At 51.1% G+C, this 25,050-nt stretch overlaps 1 protein-coding gene across 10 annotated transcripts; it reads left to right on the top strand.

Annotated features, from left to right (window-relative positions):
- Window positions 1-535: 535 nt before the first annotated feature.
- On the top strand, window positions 536-21,546 carry PAX6 (paired box 6). Of its 10 annotated transcripts, none has more exons than XM_058026363.1 (14): window positions 536-751; window positions 3,191-3,333; window positions 6,605-6,681; window positions 7,061-7,115; window positions 9,667-9,797; window positions 10,713-10,754; window positions 10,848-11,063; window positions 11,612-11,777; window positions 16,277-16,435; window positions 17,218-17,300; window positions 17,553-17,703; window positions 17,834-17,949; window positions 20,096-20,246; window positions 21,150-21,546. In XM_058026363.1, exons 4-14 carry the CDS (start codon window positions 7,106-7,108, stop codon window positions 21,233-21,235), a joined length of 1,311 nt encoding a protein of 436 aa, XP_057882346.1. In that variant the 5' UTR covers window positions 536-751; window positions 3,191-3,333; window positions 6,605-6,681; window positions 7,061-7,105; the 3' UTR covers window positions 21,236-21,546. The 10 variants fall into 10 exon arrangements, with proteins under 10 accessions (XP_057882346.1, XP_057882345.1, XP_057882347.1 ...); XM_058026362.1 differs by lacking the exon at window positions 536-751 and adding an exon at window positions 2,900-2,987; XM_058026364.1 differs by lacking the exon at window positions 536-751 and adding an exon at window positions 2,938-3,086 and having other exon boundaries at window positions 17,852-17,949.
- Window positions 21,547-25,050: the final 3,504 nt, after the last annotated feature.

The raw sequence follows: 25,050 nt of genomic DNA on the forward strand, positions 1-25,050 counted from the left end.
GGCCCGGCCCGCTGCTCTTTGCTGCTCCAACTTTGGCTCGGGGCTCCCCCACCCTACACCGCCGTGACGTCACCGCCTCACCCCTGCCCTCCCCTCCCCGCACAGGGAGGGATTTTTTCTTTTTCTTCTTTTTTTTTTTTTTTTTTTCTTTTTCTTTTTCTTTTTTTTTTTTTTTTTTTTTTTCGGATGGGTAGGGGCGTTAAAAGTTTTTTTGGGGAGGAGGGAACACAAAGCTCGCGGCGCCCGAGGGGGAAATAGCAACAAGATTACGGCTGCTTTATTCTGGCGAGGAGGCGTAAGAAGGTGCTAATCCAAGGGATGGCTAATTGAGAGCTTGTAAAAATGATATTTGCCGGCAATTTCGGACAAAGTGGTTTTTCTCTTTTCCCTCTTTAACGCCCTGTGGACAAGAGTAAAAAAAAGAATCTCTTATTTGCTAGAGAGGGAGTGCAACAGGGAAAAAAAAATACCCTGCAACAACAACAACAGAAAGAGGAGGATAAAAAAAAAAAAAAACCAAAAGCCACGGACACGACTGACTTCACTTCAGAAAAAGGACTAGATCCCAGCTTTTAACATCCCTTTGGATCCTCCGAGATTGGTGCGAGCTGACAAACCGCAGCCTCTTTCTCTCGCCCGCAGGATGCGTGCGGCGGGACGCCCGGCCTCGGCCAGCGGCAACTAGGAGGGGACGGGGACGGCTCGCCGGGACCCAGCCACCCACCCTGGAGGGCAGGCACACGGGGCACAGGTTCGTACTTCACTCTGCACTTCGCTCCTCTTCTCTTTTGCCTCTCTGATTTTTTTGCTCGGCGCCCCTGTTAGGATGTCCGGCCGCGGGCAGGTTAACTTGGTGGCGGATGTTACTTTGGAAAGTTTTGGCGAAGAGGAGAGGAGCTGGGGGCTGCCGGCTGAGGGAGATGCTTGGTGTCGGCAGAGCCCCCCTCGGGCCGCCCTTACCTTCAGGGGGGGAATCCCGTCACACCCAAACGCTGCCGTGCGTCCACCGCGATATTCGGCTCCATTGCCATCAAAAGGCGCGGCTCGGGGCCAGACTCGAAAGGAAATAAACCCCGCACGCTGCCCTAGGCCTGAGCAGGGCGGCAGAGCTGCAGGTGCGGCCGGCTGTATCCCGGGCCGGAGGGCGGCCGCTCTCCCCTCCCCGCATCCTCCGAGGAAAGGCTTGGCTTGGGTCGCTCCCGGGATGGGGGAAAAGCCGGGGGTCGGTGCCCAGCGCAGCCCGGGCCTCCCGGGATGCAGAAAGGGCCGGGGGCCGGTGCCCAGCGCAGCCCGGGATGGAGAAAGGGCCGGGGGTCGGTGCCCAGCGCAGCCCGGGCGGTGAGCGGTGGGCACCCCGGCCTCGGGGGCAGGGTAGGGAAGGGAAGGGAGCGGAGCAGGGACGGGCAGCAGTCTCTTAAGAGCCCATTTTGTGCTATTAGGGAGCGGTGGCAGCTTCTCGGCGGGACAGGGGATGACAGTGCATGACGGCCGAGCAGCCCATTATCCCGCTCCCATTGAGGCGCCCTTTCACTCACATGCAAACTCCTTGGCAGAGTCGTTTGTCTCCTCATTGTACTTTATTTAAGAATGCAATGGTTGTCAGGGCTCTTATTCAATTTCAAGATACTTTATTGATGAGCTTTGACTTTTAGCACTTTTCACATGTCAAGAGAAGTCAAGTGTATGCGGCTACGACTTCATTTTATGCTTTGCGCGTTCATACTCTCCACTTTCCGCGGTGGCTCTTGGAATTTCTTTTTCCTGTCTCTTCTCCTTCTTCCCTTTCTTTTCCCCGAGCCTTTTTTTTTTCTTTCTTTCTTTTTTTATTGTTTTTCCCGATGCAGACCCCCCTTCCCCCTCCCCGCGGCCCACTCGCCATAACCGATTGGGACACCCTGAGCTCGGACTGGTGCTCCCAGTGTAACCTTAAATGCATGCGCTGAGGGGTTGCTTTAGAGTTTACTGAGGTGTGTCTTAATAGTCCGGCATTCAACAAATGTACTTATGGTGTGTGGTCAGAGCAGCAAAGTCATTTACTTACTTTCCCCCTCGAGTTTCTGGCAGCCAGTGAAGGGGGTTCCTTGCAAAAGGAGAGGGAAGGAGGGGGGAAGCCTCTTCGGACGGGCACAAAGCGGCAGCACTGCCCAGCGCCCGGCTCTGCCTTTCTCCAACTCCGCCGTGGGATCTTTCTAAAAAAAAAAAAAAAAAAAAAAAAAAAAAAAAAAAAAAAAATCAGCCCGGCAGCCCTTTAGTCAACAAATGGCACGTGGGAGAAGTTGGTGAGTGTTTGGTAAAGGACTCTTCAGGGCCTTTCACAAGAGCCCTCAATACACAAAGTAAATGGTGTATTTGCTCTGCTCTTTCCCGGCCGGGCTGAGCCTCCCTCTCCCAGCGCCGGGAGCCGCGCAAGGAGCGCCGCGGCCTCGGCCAGCCCCGCGCACCTCCGCCCGCGCCCAAAACATTTATGCCTTTACAATTTCACTGCTAAAGGTACAAACACCCCTTATCTCCCATCGCCGGACTGTTTAAATGCAAATTGATCTCATCCCCCCCCCGTCCCCACCGCCTCTCCTCCGCCATCAGCACCGCGGCCCCATCCCCCAGCCCGACCTGAGGACGCGGCTGGGAGCGGAGCGGAGCGGGAACGGTGGAGCGGAGCGGGAACGGTGGAGCGGAGCGGAGCGGAGCGGGGCCGGGCGGGCCCGGGGAGCGGCGCGGGCTGCGGGCGGCGGCGGCGGCGCCGGGCCCTGCGCATTCATATTCAAACGCCTGGGCCAATTGGGCCGGGGCGGGCGGCGGCGGCCAATGGGCGGCGGGGAGGCGCTGGCGGCGCTTTGCATACGGCGATATCGGGTGGGAGCGGGCGGGCGGCGTTTGCACGGTGCCGAGTGATTAGTGGGTTTGAACCGCCGGCCCCGGCTCCGCCGCATTTCCCGCTCGGGTCCCGGCGCAGGGAGGAAGTGTTTTGCTGGAAGATGATGACAGAGGTCAGGCTTCACTAATGGGCCAGTGAAGAGCAGTGGAGGCGAGGCAGAGACCAAGGCACACGCACATTAATACACTTGAACCATCACCAATCAGCATAGGTGTGCTCTGCCTCTCTCTCCCCACTTCACTCACACACTCTTTTATCTCTCGCTCTCCAGTCACTGACAGCCCATTTTATTGTCAATCTCTGTCTCCTTCCCAGGAATTCAAGATCACACAACCAGCAGCTTCAGTGGAGAAAAACTATTTTGCTGGCAACTCTTTTTAAAGCACCATCATTTCAAATCAGTGCGCTCTTAAACTATTGACAGGAGCTTTGACAACAAGACAGGATGCCTCATAAAGGTGAGTCTGTTCGTTTATTCTCCCAACTTCTCCCTCCTCGCATTTTAATACTTAGGCAGGGCTCTCTCTCTCACCCCTCCTCTCTCTCTCTCTCTGTGTCTCTCATATTCCCATTTGCATTCCGGAGAGCTTCCCAGGGAACTTTCCAGCCCAGGAGCTCACAAACTTTCTGCCTTTCACATAAGCCCGTGTCCTCTGGAAAAGCTAAAGCATCTGACTCGGGAAACCAATGCCAACACCAGCAGCAGCAATTCATTCCCACGCAGCGCTTGCTGCTCAGGGGAAACCAGCAGCGCCGGTGTCTGCGGTGCCGCTGCTGCCCGTGCCCGGCTGCTCGGGAGCCGGGCTGGGCTCCGGCCCCACGCCACGCAGCGTGGGAGGGAGGGAGAGAAGGAGAGAGAGGGAGAGGAGGGAGGGAAGCGGCGCCTCGCTGCCCCCGGGGCGGCCCCGACTTCTGCTTTGTGCTCTGCGTTAGGGAAGGCTCGCTCCTGACGGTGGAGAAAAACACAGGGAGAGCGGCCGGGAGAGTTGCGTGGGGAGGGAAGAAAAAAAAAAATTAAAAAAAGGAACCCATATCCTAGGCCAAGTCAGCTCCCAGGCGCGGTACAGGCGGGGAGCTGAGCGGAGCTGAAGGGCTGTCAGCTTTAATCAGCCACCCGGCGATCTTCCCAACTTGTCCCCAGTGCCGGCAACTTTCCCAGCTCCGGCGCGGAGAGCCCGCACCGAGCCCCGCCGGGCGCCCCGTCCTGCCCCGCACCGGGCTCGCCCTGCTCCCGCTCTAGGGAATTATTTTTGCTCCCTTTTTCAATCCAAATGCTTTAATTTATTGTTATTTTTTAAATTATAAAACCCCTTAACACCTTTTATTTCTACAAAACCCTCTTTGATCCAATCCCTCTCTACAGCAAAGCTTTTTTTTACAACTTTCAAGAATTTATAAACTCTTCGCCATGCAAGAAAAAAAAAAAATTGCTCCAGCGAAGCGCAGCAATAAACTTGATTCCATTTTCCCTCGCAAGTGCAATTGCAAAAAAAAAAAAAAAAATCTGAGTTTGAATTTAACCTTGCAACGCTTTGCACGGAGGGTTTACATGGGCACGCAGAGCAGGAATAAATTCTGGAAAGTTTAAAAACAAACTTTCTCGAATGATTCAATGTACCTGGCAGAGGTTGTTTTGGAAAACGAAAACAATGTACTAGAGAAGAAAAGTGAGTGCATCTTCCCCATCTTAGGGGCATAAAATAATAAAAGTAGCCCTTGACAATAAATGTTTATAGCTGCTGACCTTCACCAGCAACTCACCGCAAACCGATTCGTTTTTACCTTTTTCGCGTTTGCCCCGGGAAGGCGAAACTTTGCCCTTAACGCCTAGACACGGTTTCACCGGGAGAGGGGGGAAGAAATGCTCTCTGCCATGAGATTATGCCAAGATTTCCAGATTAAACCCCGAGCTGCGGATTAGGCCCGGCCTATTAGGACACGGCAAATCGCACCGGGGCTCCGGGGCTGCCGCGGGAGGAGCCGGTGCCTCGCTGGCCGTGCGGGGCCTGCCCGAGGCCGCTGCTGGAGGCGGTGGCGAGCAAACACACGCAGCTCCTCGCCCCTCTTACCTTGCTGCAGACCTCGGTTACCCTCTCCCTCTATTCTAAACCGCTCTCGGCTGTGTTTGGGTTTGTTTTGTTCCGCGGCTTTTTATTTTTGTCTCCCCCCGGTTCTTTTCTCTCAAACCCTCTCGGTGTCATTGGCGAGGTGCGTGCGGGCAGGGCTGGGAGCTGCAAGTTTTGCCGCTGCCTTTTGGGATGGCTCCTCTGGCCCCGTAGGCCCCGCGTTTGGGATTTTTGCGTGAAATGCGGGGGGAAATGGTGTGTGGGGCGGTGGGTTCGCCGCTCGATGTGTGCCCGTGCAGACGTGTTCGGTGTGTTAAAGGGATAGCTCCGCGCTCAGCTCGGCTGAAGGAGATATCCCCGCGTCTCCTCTGGAGTGAGCAGCGAAGCTTGCTCTGCTGCTAATCAGGTAGCTCTCCAAAGAGCAGTAAATATTTACCAGCTAAAGTCTTCACGCTGCGAGAAAGTGCTTGTTTGATGTTTATTTTTATGGATTTGAGATTACTAAAAGCTGCTTAATAAATTATACCGTGGCTGGTCCTGAATGGGGAAACGTGCCTCTTTGATTTCTCCATCATATGCAGGAAGAGTAAAATTAATATTCATTATAGGCGCAAAAGAAAGAGAATGAGTATTTTTAGGCGAAAAAAAAGGGAGAGAAAATGAAGGCTGCGACTATTTCATTATTTTACCTCCTTTTTTTTTAGCAACCCCCTTGAATGGGCTCTTTATTGTAATTGTCCCTCCCCAATTGAGCACCCCACTGAGCTGTTGTATCTTTTTACAACCCCTAACAACTCGCACCAGTAACACAATTACCGCCAGATATTTATAACGAGAAATTACTTTTCCATTTTCACCCGCGACGATTTCAAATAAATACGCGGGGACGCATAAATAAATAAATAAGTGAGCCGGGGGCTGGCAGCGGGAGGGGGTGGGAGAGGGAAGGAAGGAAGGAAGAAGGAAGGTGGCGAGAGGAGGAGAGAGGGAGCAGTGGAAGGAGGGAGGGAGGGAGGGAGGGAGCGAGCGGGGGGGAAGGCGCTGGGGACTGTCCAGGCGCTGGGTCAAGGCAGGCACTAATGAAGGGAGAAGGGGCTTGTTTCTCTGCTCTTTGTAACTTGGAGGGTTGTTGGTCCGTTGAGTTGGGAAGCTGCGCGGCCGGTTAAGGAGCCTGGGTTTCTGCACTCGGGGTTTGGGTAGAGGAGCAGAATGGAGGCCATTGTTCGCTTTCTGTAGGCTTTGTTTAACAGTTCTCACCCCCTCCTGTTCTTACTTTTTAAGGCAGTGAGGCGAGGTAGACAGCGTGTGTCACAGTACAGTGAAAAAGGGGAAGATCTAAAGACCAAAAAAGAAGTTAATCACAAGACGGGGAGTTTGGGGGAGAAAAAGTTGCGAGCGCCGCGCGGAAAGGGGGAGAGGAAAAAAAAAAAAAACCAAAACCAAACCAAAACAAACAAACAAAAAAAAATCCAAAAAACCAAAACAAAACAACCAAAGTCGAGGAAATACCCGGAGGTAAAAATGGAGCCCCGCTCGCAGCACGCAGGGCAGCGGCGGAAGGTTCCCCCCGCCGTGTCCCCCCCGCGCAGCGCCCGCGCAGCGCCCGCGCACCTTCCCGGCGCCGCTGCACGCTTCTTAATGTACTTCTTCTGCTTTGTCCTAGAGGGAAGACTTTAACTAGTGACACGCAGATGTGCGAGTCCCTAAATTGTATGAGAGGACAGTCCACCCCGCTTTCAGGCAAGTTTTAAAACATGACTTCGGACTCTCTTTGTGATTGTTGTCGCTCCACTTAATACACCACCTCAGCGAAGAGCTCTAACGACGAGGCAGTACGCCACCTGCATGCAATTAAAACGAGAAACCACTTGGCGGGCTGCTTTTCTTAAATATTTTTCCCCCTGCGAGTTAGGGATACATATGAACTTTTTTTTTCTTTTTTTTTTTTTTTTCTTATTTTGCCTTGAGGTATTAAAGCCCCCAAATCCCTAAACGAAGCGGGGGAGGGAGGGGGAAGATGCCTAAGGATAACAAAGTTATCCGGTGCGATGTTAGCCTCTCTGCAGCTTAACCCGTGTGCATTGCCTGCCCTGATTAACGCCTATTTTGTCACTGCTAGACTGCTATAGGCGACCCCCGTGGGATTCTGCTCTCTCAGCCCACCATGCAGAACAGTAAGTGACTGCGGGCAGCGCAGCGGGCGGAGGGCTCCGGCCGGGCCGGGTTGGGAGGCGGCTCCGCGGGCAGCGGGGCCCTGCGCGCCCGCCCCGTCGGGGCTCGGGTACCCCGGGGGCGGCCGGGCCGGGCCCGGCAGCGCTGTCACGGCTCTGGGGCCGCCGCGCCAGGCCAAGCACCTGCCCGCATCCCTGCCTTGGCTGCCCTGAGAGCTGGGCAGGAAAAAGCCGCTCCGCGTTAGGTGCGGCTCCTCGCCACCTTTGGGTTTGCGCGCTTCCCGATGTCTCTGTGGCTTGTTAATTTTTTGGGGTTTTTTGGGGGGCGGGGGCTTTTTGTGTTGTTGTTGTTGTGGTTGCTGTTGTTGTTCAGGACCTCGTGGGTAGGCCTGTGTGCCTCTCAGAGGGGACAGCGCGGGCACCGAGCCGGGTGTGGTGGCCGGGAGAAGCGGCTGCTCTTTGCGCGGGGCTCGGAGGGGCTGCCGGGCAGGTCCCAGCCGCTCCGGGCTAGGCCTCGTCTCCTCGGGACGCGGATCCTCCTCGGGGTGGGCTCCGCGCCCCGCGGGCCCTCTGGTTCTGCGCGCGTAGCGGCGGCGAGGAGCGCAGGTCGGGCTGCGCGGCCCTTGCGCGGAGCGCGGAGCTCCTCTGGACCCTGACAGGGGACGCGTGGCTCCGGGACCCCTTCATCATCCCACCCTGAAACCCATTAATAAGTCGTGCATCCGGAAAAGCAGAGGTCTAAAACCTCTGTCTGATTTCTGATCTGTCTGATTTCTCAGACATCCCTCGAGTAAAGCGCGCTTTTTTTCTCTTTTCCCTTGATTTTTTTTTTTTTTAATTTGGTCTGCTTCGATGTTACTTTGTGGCGGTTTTGCCCTTATTTATCTGCCGGGGCTGCTGCGTGCGTGTGCGTGCGATGCAATTTCATTTATCCCGAGCCAAAACGGAGCCCGGGCAGCCCGGGAGGGTTTTACCTGCGCCTCGCAAGGACGGTGGCCGCTGCCCTTGGCCGTGGCGTGCCGAGGGTTTATGGTAATGGGGGATGCCTTCACTCGGCCGTTTGGGATCGCCACTGCAAAACGCAGAAAAGATATCATTCGGGTGAAGCCTTTATTTTGTTTAAAGGTCGCGGCGGGCTCTTCAGGCTTTGTGTTAATAACTCCTGGGTGTATATGGTGCAGAGCATCCAAATTGACACCATATGTTTTCCTATTAGATGACTAGCAATAGAATACAAGGCGCATAATCATTGCCACTGGGCGAGATCTACACCGCTCTCCAGGGAAATTATATAATGATTAAGGCTTAACCTTTTAAGTGAAACTTTGATTTTGCTTTCCCCGCTGCCTTTTTTTTTTTTTTTTTTTTTTTTTTGATGTCGGCGAGGGTCTCCCCCGCACGAATTCGCGGGGATCAGGGGCTGAGAGCACAGGGGGGGAGCAGCCGCGGGACTGCGCCCCCGGGCGCGCATCATCCCGCCCCGGGAGGGATGGAGGGAGGGATGGAGGGATGGATGCGGGATGCTGGGAAGCGCAGGTCGCAGCTCCGGCCGCGCTGCTGGGCCGGGGCGGCAAATTCCCCAGCCCCGATGTCACTTCGAATCCATTGCGCGGGGAGCGCGCCCCCTCGGTGTGTCCGCGCAGAGCCCCCGGCTACCGCGAACCGCAGCCTCCCTCGGAGGGAGAGCGAGTAGAGTTCAATCTAGTCTGAGTGATATCCAAATGCGGACAGAAAGGGTCGTTTTATCATGCTACTATTTGTCGTGACGATGCAATTTTCAAAAGCAGAGTACTGTCATAAAGTGACACGCCTGCCACAAGTGCTCCAACTGATCTTTTCAATTAGCCTTCCATGCATGATCCGGGGCGACTTCCGCCTATTTCCAGAAATTAAGCTCAAACTTGACGTGCAGCTAGTTTTATTTTAAAGACAAATGTCAGAGAGGCTCATCATATTTTCCCCCTCTTCTATATTTGGAGCTTATTTATTGCTAAGAAGCCTGGGCTCTTGGAGTCAATTTATCAGGAGGCTCCAAAGAGAGGAGAGCGGAGAGCGCGTAGAGCAGAGCTTCTCCAGGGAGACCCTCAAAGCCTGGAGCTTCAGGTTGGGCACTGGCGAGGCAGCCTCTCGCTTTGCTTTTGGCGAAGCGAGCTGCGGCTGTGCGGATGCAGGCAGGCTCGCTTGGGCTTGGGCTTTGGGCTTTTATTTTATTTTTTTTTTTCCGGCGGGGTGGAGGATTAAAAAAAAAAAAAAAAAAAAGGAAAAAGGAAAAAAGGAAAAACGGCAATGCAGAGGAGCAACCCAAGGCGATCAGATCAGGAATATTTCTGGGCTTTCGGGTTGGGTTTCGGGGGTTTGTGGCTGCGGCGGGTTTCGCAGACGGGCAGCGCGCCGCGGCCGCGGTTTGGGAGGCGCGGAGGGCGAGGATGGCGGCGGGACCCGGCGGGGAGCGGCGGGCAGGGACGCGCTCGGTGCCGCCCCGGCGGGGGCTGCGCGGCTCGGGCACGGGCACGGGCAGCGCAGGGTGCTATGGTGGGCGCTGTGCTTCCCGCAGGTCACAGCGGCGTGAACCAGCTCGGCGGGGTGTTCGTCAACGGGAGGCCGCTGCCCGACTCCACGCGGCAGAAGATCGTGGAACTCGCTCACAGCGGCGCCCGGCCCTGCGACATCTCCCGGATCCTGCAGGTGAAGGCGGCGGCGCCCCCCGCGCTCCCACCGCTCCGTCCGCTCCGCTCCAGCGCCGCTGTGTCACCGCCGGGCGCTGCTGCGACCCCCCCACACCCACCCACCGCCACCACCACCACCCGCCTTCCAGCCTAATAAAGCGATCCATCCGCTCGGTTCTTGCTGCAAATAGACCTTCCGATGCGTATATATAGAGAGATATATATATGCCTTTTCAAGTATCGCAGTTTTTTCGCTTTTCGTTCCCCCTTATTTCCATCCGGTGATAACCTGCACTGTCGTTTACAGTTAGTTGGCTGTAATAAACTGAATTATACGGCTCGGCATAATTTCAGTTTCCTCTCCTTCCCTCCGTACCCCCCCCCCCCCCCGTATTTACTTATGATTTTGTGATATCTGTATGCATTTGGCGTGGCTTACTCGTTTTGGTTTTTTATTTTTTTAATTTTTACCTTTTTTTTTTTTCTTCCAAAAAGCAAAACAATACCTAAAAAAAAAAAAAAAATTAAAAAAAAAAAGAGAGAGAGATAAAAGAACCCCATTCAAAGCCACGCCGTTTTAGCCCGGAATTTGTCCTTATGGACATTCCCGCAATCTGGCGCTGTTCAGGGGTATTTTGTAAATGTAGATCTTGAAAACCCTTCACTCACCCCTTCCCCCTCAAGTCCTTTGGCTAAGAGCAATGAGAAGGATGGAGACTAGTCTGGTTTATCTATTGTTTGCATTTAAGGCGTATTTTAACCTTGATACTAAGAGAATTACGTTTTGACCAGATGATTTTTTTTTTCCTTCCAAATGTTTTTAAAGTATCACTTTTGTAGAGGGTAGGGCCACGAATGTAATTTTTTTTAAGAAAAAAAAAAAGACTCTCTAAGTAAGTTCTCATACCATTTAAGGTATATTTTTGTGTTATAGACCCATGCAGATGCAAAAGTCCAAGTGCTGGACAATCAAAACGTAAGCTTGTCATTGTTTAATGCATACTTAAACAATTTTATTTTTGTCTTGAAATTATTAATAATGTGATTTTCTGTCCGCTTCCCTATCCAGGTGTCGAATGGATGTGTGAGTAAAATTTTGGGCAGGTATTACGAAACTGGCTCCATCAGACCCAGGGCAATCGGAGGTAGTAAACCGAGAGTAGCGACTCCAGAAGTTGTAAGCAAAATAGCGCAGTATAAACGAGAGTGCCCCTCCATCTTTGCGTGGGAGATTCGAGACAGATTACTATCAGAGGGGGTCTGTACCAACGATAATATACCCAGTGTAAGTTCATGAAAAAAACCTTCCTGTGTGCCGTGTACAATGCTGGGTAGCCATAGCGAGCCTCTGCTTCCTTTGTTTTGGTATCAGAAGAGAGGATAGCAGGTTCACATCATTTGCATGTGGCAGGGTCAGACGCATTTTTTCATACAGAATCTGACAAATGCCTTTAAGGAGGGGAAAAAAAAATAATAATAAAAAAAACCCAATATGCGGGTCACCCCTGTGCCTGGCGCCTCAGGACTGCAAGCATCAGTCGGAGCCATCACTCTGGTTTTGCAGGGTTGGGTTTGGGGCGCTTTTTTTTTTTTTCCCTTTTTTTTTTTTTTTTTTTTTTCCCTTCTTCCCCCCCTCCCCCGTGGTTTGTTTGTTTGTTTGCACCACCACCACCAGCAGTGAGCGAGCCGGGGCGGCGGGGACGGCTCAGGGAAGCCTTGACTTGCGCCCAGGTCGAGCCGCCCGCTGCGCGGGGGGACGCGGGGGTTGCGCGGGTGCCTGGCGGGGAGCGCGCTACCGCACTACCATTGCCTTTCCTGTCCTTTGCCTTCCAGGTGTCGTCGATAAACAGAGTCCTACGCAACCTGGCTAGCGAAAAGCAACAGATGGGTGCCGACGGGATGTACGACAAGCTAAGGATGCTGAACGGGCAGACGGGGACCTGGGGCACCCGGCCCGGCTGGTATCCCGGCACCTCGGTACCCGGGCAGCCCGCTCAAGGTAAGGCACAGCGCGGCGGCCGCTCCCCAGCCCGGGGCGGCTCGGTTCGGCTCGGTTCGGCGGAGATGGGTCCGCCTTGCCCCTGCCCCGGTGGGTGCGGAGCGGTGGGCGTCCCTCGGTGGGCAGGGGCAGCCCAGCAGCATCCGCGGTGCCGGCAGCCTGGCGGGATGCGGGGCTGAGCCTGAGCCTCGCCCATCGCCCGCTAATTGGGGCTGCCGCTCCCTGCCCGAGCCCCGGTCTCTCCCCAAAGCCGGGGCCATCGGGAGCTATCTTCGTAGGGCTGATTGTAATTCCTCCTCAATGGACCCGAAACAACTTTGTAAATATAGGAAACTGTTTATCCTGAAGATTAATAGGTATTTGTTGTAGGAATGACAAGGGGATAATATGAAGGATAATGGGATGTTACGTTACATACTTAAGATGGTTAATGGCTTCTTTTTGAATGCGGGCTCTGTTGAGGCTCGGCTCTCCCTGGCTCTGGTCATTCCTTTAGAAGAGGTGTCTATATACAACAACCTGCTTTTTGTTTTCACCCCTCAAGGAAAAAAAAATCGGTAACAGTGTGCGGAATATCTGGTACAAAGGATGTTTCTGTCACACGCAAGAATTTGTTATGGGAACAATTCTGTCGCTATGTAATTGCTCATTAGAGATCGTTTTGTTTCTCATTAAGGCGACATGAATAAGCGTCTAGTTGAAGGAGACAGCTGTAGAAATGTTCCACAGGAGACCTCTGGACACGATATGGCACCGCTTGCCAATTAGACATGTCAGTTTTAAGAGAAGAAAACAGTCTATGAAGGACACTAGAAAGATAGAGCGGAGCCCTCGCTTCCCCCCACCCCCGCTTCGGTGTTTTTTTGTTGTTCGGTTGCGGGGTTTTCTTTTGGCATTTTGTTGCGGGCCCGATGTCCACCCCAGGAGCCGGGGCCGCCCTGGCCTCGCCCTTACCTGCGGGGCCCGGCCGTGCCCGATGCCGCAGCCGCGCTGCGGAGCGCGGAGCGGGGCAGCGCGCCCTCCCTCCGCGGCTCCCTCCGGCCAGCGAGCTCTTGGGCGTTTGTATTTATTTATCTGCCCTTAGGAAAGGCGCTCAAAAGGAGAAATGTCGGGCTCCCCGCCGCAGAGCGCTGCGCGGGTGCGGAGCGGGCACACCTGGGCGGCAGAGCCCGCTGTGCCCGGGGTGGGACCTGCGGGGGCCGGGGGCTCTTTGGGGACCCTTCCGTGGCGCGGGGAGCAGCGCCGCTTCCGCGGGAGACCGCGGGAGCCCTGTCCGAAACCCGCGCGTGAGGCAGGGCAGGGCTCGGGCCGCGGGTGTGCGAGGGGGAGGCAGGCAGGCACTTAAAACATCCGCACGGCGAAATTAAAATTAATAAAATGGATTTCCTCTGGAATATTCATGCTCCCTCTAATGTTTTTCCCTAGCCAGGGGTATGTTGCTGGATTTTAAGAGTCCATTACTCAAAAAGCATAAGGCGAGGTTAGGTCTCAGAGGGGTACAAATATGGTCTCAATCTGATAAACGCCATGCAGCAGTGAATAAAATAATGGATACATGAGGGCTGACAGAACAAAAAGAGACATCTCTATCCGGGAGAAATTCTCCAGTGATTTAGTGGTTTTAGGGATCACCGAGACACTGTTTCTTATCTTTTTTTCTCCCCTCCCTCTCTTATAAGACTAAAGCCTTCTATAGGATTTAGACACTTTCTCTTTCAACAGATGCTACAATGTTTTGATCCCGGCTCTATAGCTGAGAAGTGCTGCAATTGGTTTGCTATCTTTTTTTGCTTGTTTTCCGCCTCACTGATTAAGACACTAAGAAACTAAGGGATGATTTTATTTCCCAGCGTCTTTTTTTTTTCTTTTTTCTTTTTTTTTTTTTTTTTTTTTTCAGGAAACAAATCCTATACCCAGCGTCAGATGGTCTGGCTATAGGATAATAGGGACGGACATTCACTTGCTTTCTTACGGATTAGGTCTGGAAGGTGGAACAGCCCTATTGAGATAGCTTCTTTTAGGGGCTTTTTAAAAAAAAAAAAAACAACCAAACAACCAAAACTCAAAGAAAAAAAAAAAAAAGAAAGAAAAGAAGGGGTGTGTGTCTAAAAAGAAGATATCTTAATTGTCCGGGACGGGGTTGGAAATGACCATAAGCGAGTTTAGGTGAGACTTTAGGCTGACCAAAAGATTTTTGGGGGGCACCAGGCTGGAAATGACCATAAGCGAGTTTAGGTGAAACCTTAGGTTGGCTGAAAGATTTTTGGGGGGACGGTGTTGGAAATGATCATAAGCGAGTTTAGGTGAAACTTTACGTCGGCCGAATGATTTTGGGGGGATGGGGTTGGAAATGATCATAAGTGAGTTTAGGTGAGACGTTGGCCAAAAGATTTTTGGGGGGTCGGGAGGATTGGAAATGACCATAAACTGGTTTAGGTGAAACGTTAGATTGGCTGAAAGGGTCAGAAATGACCATAAGCGAGTTTAGGTGAAACCTTAGGTTGGCTGAAAGATTTTGGGGGAACAGGATTGGAAATGACCATAAGCTGGTTTAGGTGAAACGTTAGATTGGCTGAATGGGTTAGAAATGACCATAAGCGAGTTTAGGCGAAACCTTAGGTTGGCCGAAAGATTTTTTGGGGGGACGGGGTTGGAAATGACCACAAGTGAGTTTGGGTGTAACTTTAGGTTGCCCGAAAGGCTTTGGGGAGCCGGGGAGCGCGCCGAGACGGGGTGGCGAATAAGCACAGCCTCAAAACTTTGCATCGGGGCCGCCCGTTTCGGGGGCTGCCCGGTGGGCTCCCCCCGTCCCCCTCCCGGCTCGGGGGGCCGCGTCCATCCCCCCGGGCGCCCCCCCGGCCCCGGGCGCTGCGGGCGCGGCCCGAGCGGACAGTGATGGATGAGGGCGGTGGCGGAGGTGAGCGCGGCCCCTCCGCGGGCGGGCGCGGCCCCCGGCGCTGCCACCCGCGCTTGGCAGGGCGCTGCCCCGCCGCGGCGGCCGTCCCCGGGCCCGGGGCTTTGTGTGCCCTGAAAAGCGGCTCCCCCCGCCCCCCCGCTATTCACCCGCCGCCGGCCGCCTCAATGGGGCTGCGGCCGCCCATATGGTGACCACGGCCGCTGAATCCCCGTGTTTAAATGGAGGAGAAAGTTCGGGTTTTAAAACATTTCAAAGTGGTTGAAAGGGTCCCACCAGATCCTGTCACAATTCCCCCCGAGCTTTGAAGACCGGGGCCATTGTTCGCCGATTATAAATGATATTACTTTAAAGTTGATTTCCCACAATATTTAAAGGATGTCGCGGGAGTGTCGCTATTTATTTTTGGCGTAACTTTTCAAGGGAATTAGCATAAGTAGCCCATGCGTCCCTCACCCCGGCTCCCTCTTTATGCGACATCAAAAACGCTTCGAAAAATATGCTTTGAAAGGAGAGGGAGAGCTCATTTAGGACAAGGACTTCTCTGCCTCGCCGGCAGGCTCCGTCCCTCCGGCCCCGGCGTTCGGGGGTGCCCGCCGAGCCCCCCAAGAGCAGCCGGCCCCGGGCCGCACCGCCCCTGCCCGGGAGCCCAGCACAATGAAACTTTCCCCTGTTTAATGGCAGAAATTGCATTAAAAGTGGTGGAAATGCCCTAATTAAAAATGTACCACTTAAATGATATGCCAAGCGCTCAGCTGCAGAATGGCGTATTTAGCTAGTTAGTGAACTCGCTACTATTTCTTTTAAAATTACATGTTAAAATTTTAAAAGAAATCTTACTTTTCTCTGGTGCAACACATTACAAAGAATGGACAGTCCTTTTATCTAAATATAAAATTCCATTTTCAGCAATTATAGCCTGTTCTTGGTGATGATATAATTACAGCTGTGCTCAGTAATAGGTGTCAAGGCAATGCACACTCATACAATAGTTGAATAAAACTGCAGAACAATGCAGGCACTTCTAAATTCACAACCTTTAAAATGAAATTGACTGTGCAGAATTCAAATAAAAACTGGATAAATATTTTTTAAAAAAGATTACAAGCTTGGTTTGGTTTCTTAATAGCATTTTCTGCAAACCTATCAACATCTAATTGATTAGATAGGAATTACTGATTATAGATAATCTGAAATACTGAACATCACTATTTTAAATATAGCAATAGGTAAATAAATGCTGCAGACGGAGGAGACCGCCATGGCACTCCAGCATGGATTCATGGAAAGAATCACTTTCAGGGGAAGGTATTTTTCTGCAGGTTTTATTCCAGAGGGAAAACAAAATGAAATTAAGACCAGGTGATGGTAATTCCTCATCTCGGATGTTTACGTAAGGCTGGAAACAGAAATGTTTCCGTGTTACCTGTGCCATTAGCGCCGCGTTGCTTTGATACCCGAGACATTTTCAAGGGAGGGTGTCAGCAAACATGGCTGAACTCGTTTCCAGTTGCATTATTTCCCTGATAGGGATCTTCAAACACGAGTACCTGCATTTCACTTTCCGACTCTCTCGGTTCCACAGATGGCTGTCCGCAACAGGAGGGAGGAGGGGAAAACACTAACTCCATCAGCTCTAATGGAGAAGACTCAGACGAGGCCCAAATGAGACTCCAGCTGAAAAGGAAGCTGCAGAGAAATAGGACATCCTTTACCCAAGAGCAAATCGAAGCCCTTGAGAAAGGTGAGTGACATTTTTCTATGGCTGAAGCAGGAGAGAAAACAAAATGTGCCCTGACTACATTACCAGCCGAATGTTACCACAGCCATTCCTGTGCCTTATATATATATATATGTATATATTTAAACTCTGGGGCTCCCTCTGTGCTCTTTTATTCACAATTATTCATTGCTGGCCGTGGTGTGCCCTGCAAAGCTGTTACAATGGTTTTCAAAGGCGAGGTGTTCAGGGCGGGCATCCCACCAATGCTGCACCCCGGGATTCTCTCGGTGGGATAACTCTCCTCTCATCCTCTGTGCTGCCTTGCTGGGGAGGCGAGGGCAGGCAGGGGGCTGGCAGAGCCCTCCACGCCTGCCCCCACCTCACTGCCCATCCCCAGAGCCCGGGGCTGGGAGCAGGTGCCCTTTTCCCTGGCCGGCCTGGGCGCACCTCGCCCCTGACCCGCCGCGGAGCTTTGTCCTGGTTTTGCGCTGCTATCCGGCGACGTGCCATTTCGCTTCTTGGTGACAGGGTCACAGCTGCCTTGGGGACCCCCTCGGTGGAGGCAGAAGCCCTGGCTGCTTCTTGAGAGATGCAGCACTGCACCTAAGCCTGCCCATCCCCATGGCAATGCTCCCCAGCAGGCAAGGCGTCCTCCTCGCTAACGCACAGGCAGAAAGCTCAGCTTTGCCCTTACAGTGATGCTTCTTAGGAGCATTCAGAGCACAGGCAGTGCAGGAACATCTCTGGTTTTACAGTCAGCCACATCAACTCTGCAGCTAATGCAAGAATATTTCCTTCTGCAGAATTTGAGAGGACCCACTATCCCGATGTGTTTGCAAGAGAGAGACTAGCTGCTAAAATAGACCTGCCTGAAGCAAGGATACAGGTACTGATTTGCTCTGCAATTGTGACTATTATTATTGTTACTATTACTACTCTGATTTTGTTACTCTTGGCTTCTCAAAGCATGGGGCAAGCCACATTAATGATCAGATGTTTGCCCATACCCCTCTTTCAGGAAAATAGCAGCAGCTGGCTTTGCTTTCCCCTGCTGCTTTGCTCTTGGGCTGCCTGGGGGAGGCCCTGTGCCTCTGTTCCTTGTAAGGTCACTCACATCTCTCAAATGCTGTGTTTCCAGGTGTGGTTTTCCAACAGAAGGGCCAAGTGGAGAAGGGAAGAGAAGCTGAGGAACCAGCGAAGACAAGCCAGCAACACTCCCAGCCACATTCCCATCAGTAGTAGTTTCAGCACAAGCGTTTACCAGCCGATCCCACAACCAACCACCCCCGGTAATGCCCCCAACACACTCATCTCCATCCATCCATCCATCCTCTGGGCCAAATGAGACTCTGAGGCTGTGCTGCCAGTTGTAATTGTGGTTAAACTAATGTGTCCATCTATCTGTCTATTCTATTATAGTTTCCTCTTTCACATCAGGTTCCATGTTGGGCAGGACGGACACGGCGCTCACGAACACGTACAGCGCGCTGCCGCCCATGCCCAGCTTCACCATGGCCAACAACCTGCCTATGCAAGTGAGTCCAGTGCCACGCCAGGGCACAGCACTCCCTGGGCACTCAGCAGCCCCTGGGCTGTGTGGGAGTGTGGGTGGGGACCCTTCCTCCGTGCCACGAGGGATTACAGACCAGACCCAAACCATGCTGCAGGGAAAGCTGCACCCAACAACTCCCTTGGCATCTTTTCAGATGCTCTGTTTGGGGGAATGAGAAAGCAAAAGGGCACTGAAAGATGTGGTGCTCAACAAGCACTTTTCTCAGGTTTCCAAAGAGAAAAGTCCTCAGATTTGCAAGGCAACAAATCTGGGATTAAAAAAAAAATGCTGTTTGGGGGGAAAAAATGTGGTTAACCTCTGGAACTTGCTGATGCCATATTGTGGAAATTGCTGCTTGAATAAGCTGCTGGAGGGATCCGACCTTCTGGATGTAGGTAACGTGGCAGAGGCACATTAGGAACACCTGAGAGAGGGAAGGATGTGATTAGCATCAGTGGTTATGCCAGCTAAGCCAGAATTGCAAGAGCTGTCAATCCTCATGCCTGAAAGCATTAGCTGATCACCAGCTGGGTTAGGAAGAAATCTATTCCTTTGGGGTCTGTTTCTATAGACCTTTCAGATGCAAAATTCCTCCTTTTTTAATGGTGGGGTTGGCCTAGGAAGGTGCTGGCCAATTACGGGAGTTTTACAGCTTTGTCTGAGGCGCACAGCATTGACCACTGCTAGAGACAGGCGAGCAGATTAGAGAGCCTGACTCCTTCGCTGCGGCAATTACCATGTTACTAATTGCTGGACCAAAATTAACCAAATAAAGTTAGAGTCTCGCAAGTCTGTGGAAAGAAGCGGCGCTGGCCGGGTCGCTGCTCCGTGACGTGCGAGGCCGGCGGCGCCGTCCCCGGCAGCAGGGCTGGCAGCAGATGACAAAAGATCAAAAGGCTGATCCAGGAGGGGACCCTTGGGAAAGCAGGAGGCCCCTGGTCCACCACTGGGCACCTGGGCAGGGACACAGCACGTGTGAGGCTGGCTGGAAAGCGCTGCCTGCGTGGTCAGCGTGGCAGGGCAGCCAGGCGGGTCGGAGGGATCTCTCTGTGGGTGCACGGAGCATTGTGTGCTCTCCCAGAGCAAATGGGGCTCTCAGTGAGGGCTGCTGGTTTGTGGCAGGGGTGTGCAGGCAGGAAATGTGTGCAGATGTGTTGGGTCTGCTGTGCTCGGGGTGGGAATTACTCATCCTGCTTCCCATTCCCTGGCTGTGCTGGTCAGCACTCACCCGGCAGCCTGGAGCAGGAGAAGGCTCTGCTTGGTCCCTCCCCAGCACTGTGCCATCCCTCAGCCCCTGCCCCAGCTGCTGTCCCCCCTGGCACATTGGGGTTTAGGGCTTGGAGTTGAGGTAAATGGAGATGTCTGTTCTGGGATGCTGCTGGCACAGGTTTGGGGTGGCGGACGGGGATCAGTGATGGGGATCGATGCACATGTGTGTGTGGGGTTGGGGGATTCCCCTGCTGAGCCTTGGTCCCCCCAGCCCCATGCATGGTCTGTGTGTATGTGCCCCACGCTGGCAGATGCAGGACCAGCCTCTGAGCCTCAGTGGAGTGGCTTTAGTTACAGCACCAAGTGTGAGGTGACTAAAATGTTAATGACATTTTATTTACAGCACCAAGTGTGAGGTAACTAAAATGTTAATGACATTTTATTTACAGCACTAAGTGTGAGGTAACTAAAATGTTAGTTACATTTTATTGACAGCACCAAGTGTGAGGTAACTAAAATATTAGTTTTGTTTTAGTTGCAGCACCAAGTAGGAGGTAAGATGCTGGCCCTGTCTCTAGCTGCAAGTGGTAGGAGACATTTTCCAAAAGGAAGATGGGTATAAAGCAGGGCAGCACTCAGGTTTAGGGATGTAACACCTCCATCAGCATCTGGATGTAGGGATGTGCTCGCCAGGCACGTCTGAAAAAGCTCCAGTAACTGTCCATATCGGTTTTTAGCCCAAAAGCCTCCCTGAAGGGCCTGCTTTGTTTGTCTCCTAAATAGGTCTTTACACCGGGGTGCCTGAATTTGAAACGTGAAGCTGATTTTTTGCTGTCTGAGGGCTGGCACGTCCATGCCCAAGGGTGTGATGCTGCCCTCAGCTGCAGGGCCACTCACCACGTTGTGCTTTGCCCCCACAGCCCCCGGTGCCCAGCCAGACCTCCTCCTACTCCTGCATGCTGCCCACCAGTCCATCGGTGAATGGACGGAGCTATGATACATACACCCCTCCTCACATGCAGACACACATGAACAGCCAGCCCATGGGCACCTCTGGCACCACTTCCACAGGTGAGTGACCTCCCTGCTCCCCCAGCCTCCCTGCCAGCCTGCCTTGTCTGCTCCAGCCATTAGAATTCACTGCATTGTCTGTGAGACGTCTCTCCCCATCGCTTGGGGAGCTCTCTCTGCTGGGATTTGTTGCTGCCACTCCAGCCAGAAGATGAATATATATAACCTTGCAAACTAGAGCAAAAAAAAAAAAAAAAAAAAAAAATCTGATTTTTAAGCTGCTTCTTGGAGGGCTAGATGGAAAGAAAGCTGATTAACAGAGGTGGTGTGGAAATAGCAGGACAGAGGCAAGCTCTCCACTGAGCCCCCCCATCCCTCAAAATCTTTCCTGTATAATTAAATTCTAAATCAGCATTTGTTTCAGCATTAAATTGCAGCAGAGGTATCCACAGTGTTGAGGTTAAGTGTATGTGAAACTGTTTGCAGTACTGGGCACATTTTTACCGTGTCTGTGTCAGATGTTATTTATTGCTAAAGGTTTGAAGTTATCAAAGAGGCAGGGAACCTGTAGAAATATTAGCCCATGCATAAAAAAGGCAAATCAGGGTAAAAAGGGGCAAGTGTTAGCAGAAATAGGAGCTATCCAGGCACTTTTTAAAAGAATAGAACTGTTCTGTGTATTTTGGGCTGAATTCTCAACTGATACAAATGAGCAGAGGCTCTGGCATTTATCTCAAAGCGTGAAAGTTTATTTATAACAACAATCAGTGAGATGGGCATAATTTCTAAAATATATATACCCCCAACCCCTGGTTCCACAGGCTGGTAGATGGTGAGACTTGATGTTTGCTGGAATAATTTGATGTTTACTGGAATACAAGCTCAAATCTGTGAAACCGTAAAGCAAAAATCGTGCTATGTATAGAAAAAACTAAAACATCCATTTTCCCTCTCAATTTTCAGGTCTCATTTCCCCTGGAGTGTCAGTTCCAGTTCAAGTTCCTGGCAGTGAACCTGATATGTCTCAATACTGGCCAAGATTACAGTAAAACATGTGTTAATTCCGTAAATGACTATATGGACAACAGTTGGATGTTCAGCAGTATTTTATAAAGGAAGAATGGCTCTCAGAGTACTTCTGTACTGCAACTGTGCCCTATGCTGTAACACATGGAAAAGACTTTCACATGGACCTTTGTACACTGAAGGCATTATATCAGTTGGAACAAATCTTCATTTTGGTATCCAAACTTTTATTCATTTTGGTGTATTATTTGTAAATGGGCATTTGTATGTTATAATGAAAAAACAAAAAAAGAACAATGTAGACTGGATGGATGTTTGATCTGTGTTGGTCATGAAGTTGTTTAAAAAAAAAAAAAAGAAAAGGAAAAAAAAAAAAAGAAGCCATGATCAACAAGCTTTGCCACGAATTTAAGAGTTTTATCAAGATATATCGAATACTTCTACCAATCTGTTCATAGATTATGGATTGACGTTCCAAGTTTGTATCATTCCATTGCATATAACTGAACCTGGAACAACACGCACTAGATTTATGTAAGAAAAATATCTGTTGGTATTTCCAAAGGTTGTTAACGGCTGAAGCTATGTGCAAACAGGGGTTAAGAGAGAGCTGCCATGAAGAAAAGAGTTTGATAGATAAAAGGTAGATTGTGTCTTCGATATAATCCGATTTGTTTTATGTCGAAATGTAAGTATTTGTCTTCCCTAGAAATCTCCCAGAATGATTTCTATAATAAAGTTAATTTCATTTATATTTGACAAGAATATTCTATAGATGTTTTATACACATTTTCATGCATCATACGTTTCATTTTTGGTCGGCAAGAGTTAATTGTTCTTAGATATAGTTGTACTACTGTTCACAGTCCAATCATCTTTGTGCATCTAGAATTCATTCCTAATCAATTAAAAGTGCTTGCAAGAGTTTTAAACTTAAGTGTTTTGAAGTTGTTCACAACTACATATCAAGATTAACCATTGTTGATTGTAAAAACCATGCCAAAGCCTTTGTATTTCCTTTATTATACTATTTTCTTTTTAACCTTATAGTGTGGTGTTGCAAATTTTGTTATTGTGCTAGGTTAACCTCATTAAGCTTTATTTTGATTTTATTTTCAGTTTTCAGTAAGGAGGGGCTCTTAAGGAACACTTTATAGAGTTTCAGCCCTTCCACCAGCCTGTAATTTGGGCTAACAAAAAGAAGACAACCTTAAGTTTAATTTTGATTTTATTTTCAGTAAGGAGAGGTTCTGAAGGAACACTTTTACAGACTTTCAGCCTGTAACTTGGGCTAGCAAAAAGATAGGTTCATGTATCTAACTGTTTATTTAGCTGGGGTTTCTGGGGATGCTCTAAATGAACTCCAGAACCCAGCAGAATTTCCAGAGGGGATTTGCACCATGCCAGGCCTGTGTCTGTCTGTCCCCGTTGTACCTAAAGGACGCAGGGACACACGTACACCCAGATGTACACCCCCCACTCCTAAAAATTGGTTTTGTTAGGATGCTTGAAAGGGGGAAAAAAACAACCCAGCTGCGTTTTTAACAGGCTCTTTGGGAGAGTGAATGCCATCCCTTTATATTGCCACACAGCACAATCTTAGTGTAATTTTCCATTGAACTTGTAACCTGGTTAATACCTCAATGCGCTTTGTGTGAGGGTTGTTAGTGTGGGCGTGGGTGGAGAGCTGCATGTCAAGGAATAATGAGAGAAGACAAATCAACAGGCAACAACAATGCGAGCTGGGACTGGCTAGTGAAAGCTAAAGGCCTTTAGTCACTGGCAGGGAAATCTAAACATTCCCATATCTATGAAGCTGGCTCATTGTGCTGCGGTTGTTACTCTCGATGCTGTGCTGAAAAAAGGGATCTCATGATTAAAAAGCCAATGTGAGGGGAGTTTTGAGTCAAAGCACAGGCATCACAAGCAGCCTTTGTAAAGCAGAGGTACCATCCAGGCTGGTTATGTTCTCCTTTTGGCATATTTGATAGCACTTCACTGGAGATTGGGGTAGCAGGGCTGTGCTGCTGAGGCGGCTGCAGTGCTGCAGATGAGATAAAATGCACGTAAACTCAGGATCCTTTGGGGAAAAAGAGCAGCTTTGCTCAAAGCATGAGATGATGGTTATTACAATGAAGGGCTTAAAGCAAGCAAAAATGTGCCTTGATTTTGATACTGGTCAGTTTTAAGGATATTTTAAGTTTTAAAGGCATCCATTCACAAATGTCAAGGGAACAACAGTTTTGAATTTTTTTTGCACATTTAGTACATTTTTTAGTACATTTAGTACATCTTTTAGTACATTTAGTAAATTTTTATCAGACCTGCATGTTCCGTATTTATAAGCAAGAGATAAATTGCATTAAACACCACAACAGGCAGGTCTGTCCTCACACGGCTAACTTGAATCTGGGAACAATTAATTACAGGTACAAACCCAGCACTTGTACAGCTAATTACCATGTTTATACCCACTAATGCAGCTTGTTACGGAAACTTCCACTCAACCAGGAATGGAAAAAGATCTTCCCATCCCTTCCTCCCCCGACAGCTTCTGCGCGCTGCTCCCGCAGGTGCCAATGCGCGGCCAGGGGCAGCTCCCCATGGCCCTTCCCGGCTTTTCCCAGCCTTGCAGCTCCCCTGCCCGTGCTCCAGCGGCCTCCATGGTGCAGTGCCAGCCCTTCCATGGCGCATCCCCAGCCCTTCCCAAGGTTTTCCCTGCCGGGCGAGGGCTGTGCGACAAAGCCGCGGGATGTGCGCGGATGGACCTTGGGATGATTCCAGTGACAGCCCCGCTGGCCGTGGCGGAGAGGGGACATTTCTGGCTGGCTGGCTGCTTGCCGTGCCCTGTGGAAGGGGAGAAGTGCCCGCCTGGCTGGCTGCACATCGGGGAGAAGCCGGGATGCGCTCGGTGCCCGCAGCCGCTGCCAGGCGCTCCGCGGGGCACGGGCAGCCTCGCCCTGCTGCCAGCCCAGCCAAGGGGATCGCCCCGGGTGGCATCGGCCCAGAACCCCCGCTGGATCTGCTGCAGCCCGGGAGCGCAGCTGGGAGCGGGCAGGGGATGGATGGATGGATGGATGGATGGATGGATGGATGGATGGATGGAGCGTGGCTCCGTGGGGACGTGCTGCCTCGCCAGGCACCTCAGCCGGCAGCAGGAAAATCTTCAGCATGTTCTAATATCCATCTTCACCCCCTTTTTTTCTTCCAGAGCTGTGTTACTCGTGGAGACTGAAATGTGCTGTGATGTATTTTCTCGGTGTAATGCAGCAATTTCCAAGGGTCTCTCCTCTTTTCACCGCTGAAATTAGCGGGAGTTTTGCTATTGATTTCAATAGGAACGAGACATTTCTGTGCATTTGGTTAAAATGTATTTCATAATAACACCTTATACTTTATTTATAAGCCCCTCCTAAGGCATTTCACAAATTATAGTCACACAAGAATTGATGTGTGAGCGCTGTCTTAATAACACTGTATTTTGTGTTTCAAATATTGTGCTCTAGATACAATATTTACATTTACAAGTGAAAAGGCTGCTAACCTAACAGTTATTGTTCAGAGCAGACAGATGACGAGCCATGCACGCTGATGGCGAAGCAGACACGCATGGGGGACACACGTGCTGGAGCCGCCTCGCACCGAGCGCACGCTGACTTTAATTCCTTGTAAAAGGTAAGCACCAGCCAGCATGTGCCCTGCCACAGGAGCCAGGCAGAGCTGCTTTCCCACCCAGGGTGCAGCACTGAAAGGGAGGTTTCCCCTCTTCTTTTTATTATCTTTATAAACCCAGCAAAATGCCCCCATGGGCTGGTTCACTTCAGGCAGCCCAACACGG

The sequence above is a fragment of the Melospiza georgiana genome, chromosome 6, assembly GCF_028018845.1.
Source record: "Melospiza georgiana isolate bMelGeo1 chromosome 6, bMelGeo1.pri, whole genome shotgun sequence".
Taxonomy (NCBI): domain Eukaryota; kingdom Metazoa; phylum Chordata; class Aves; order Passeriformes; family Passerellidae; genus Melospiza; species Melospiza georgiana.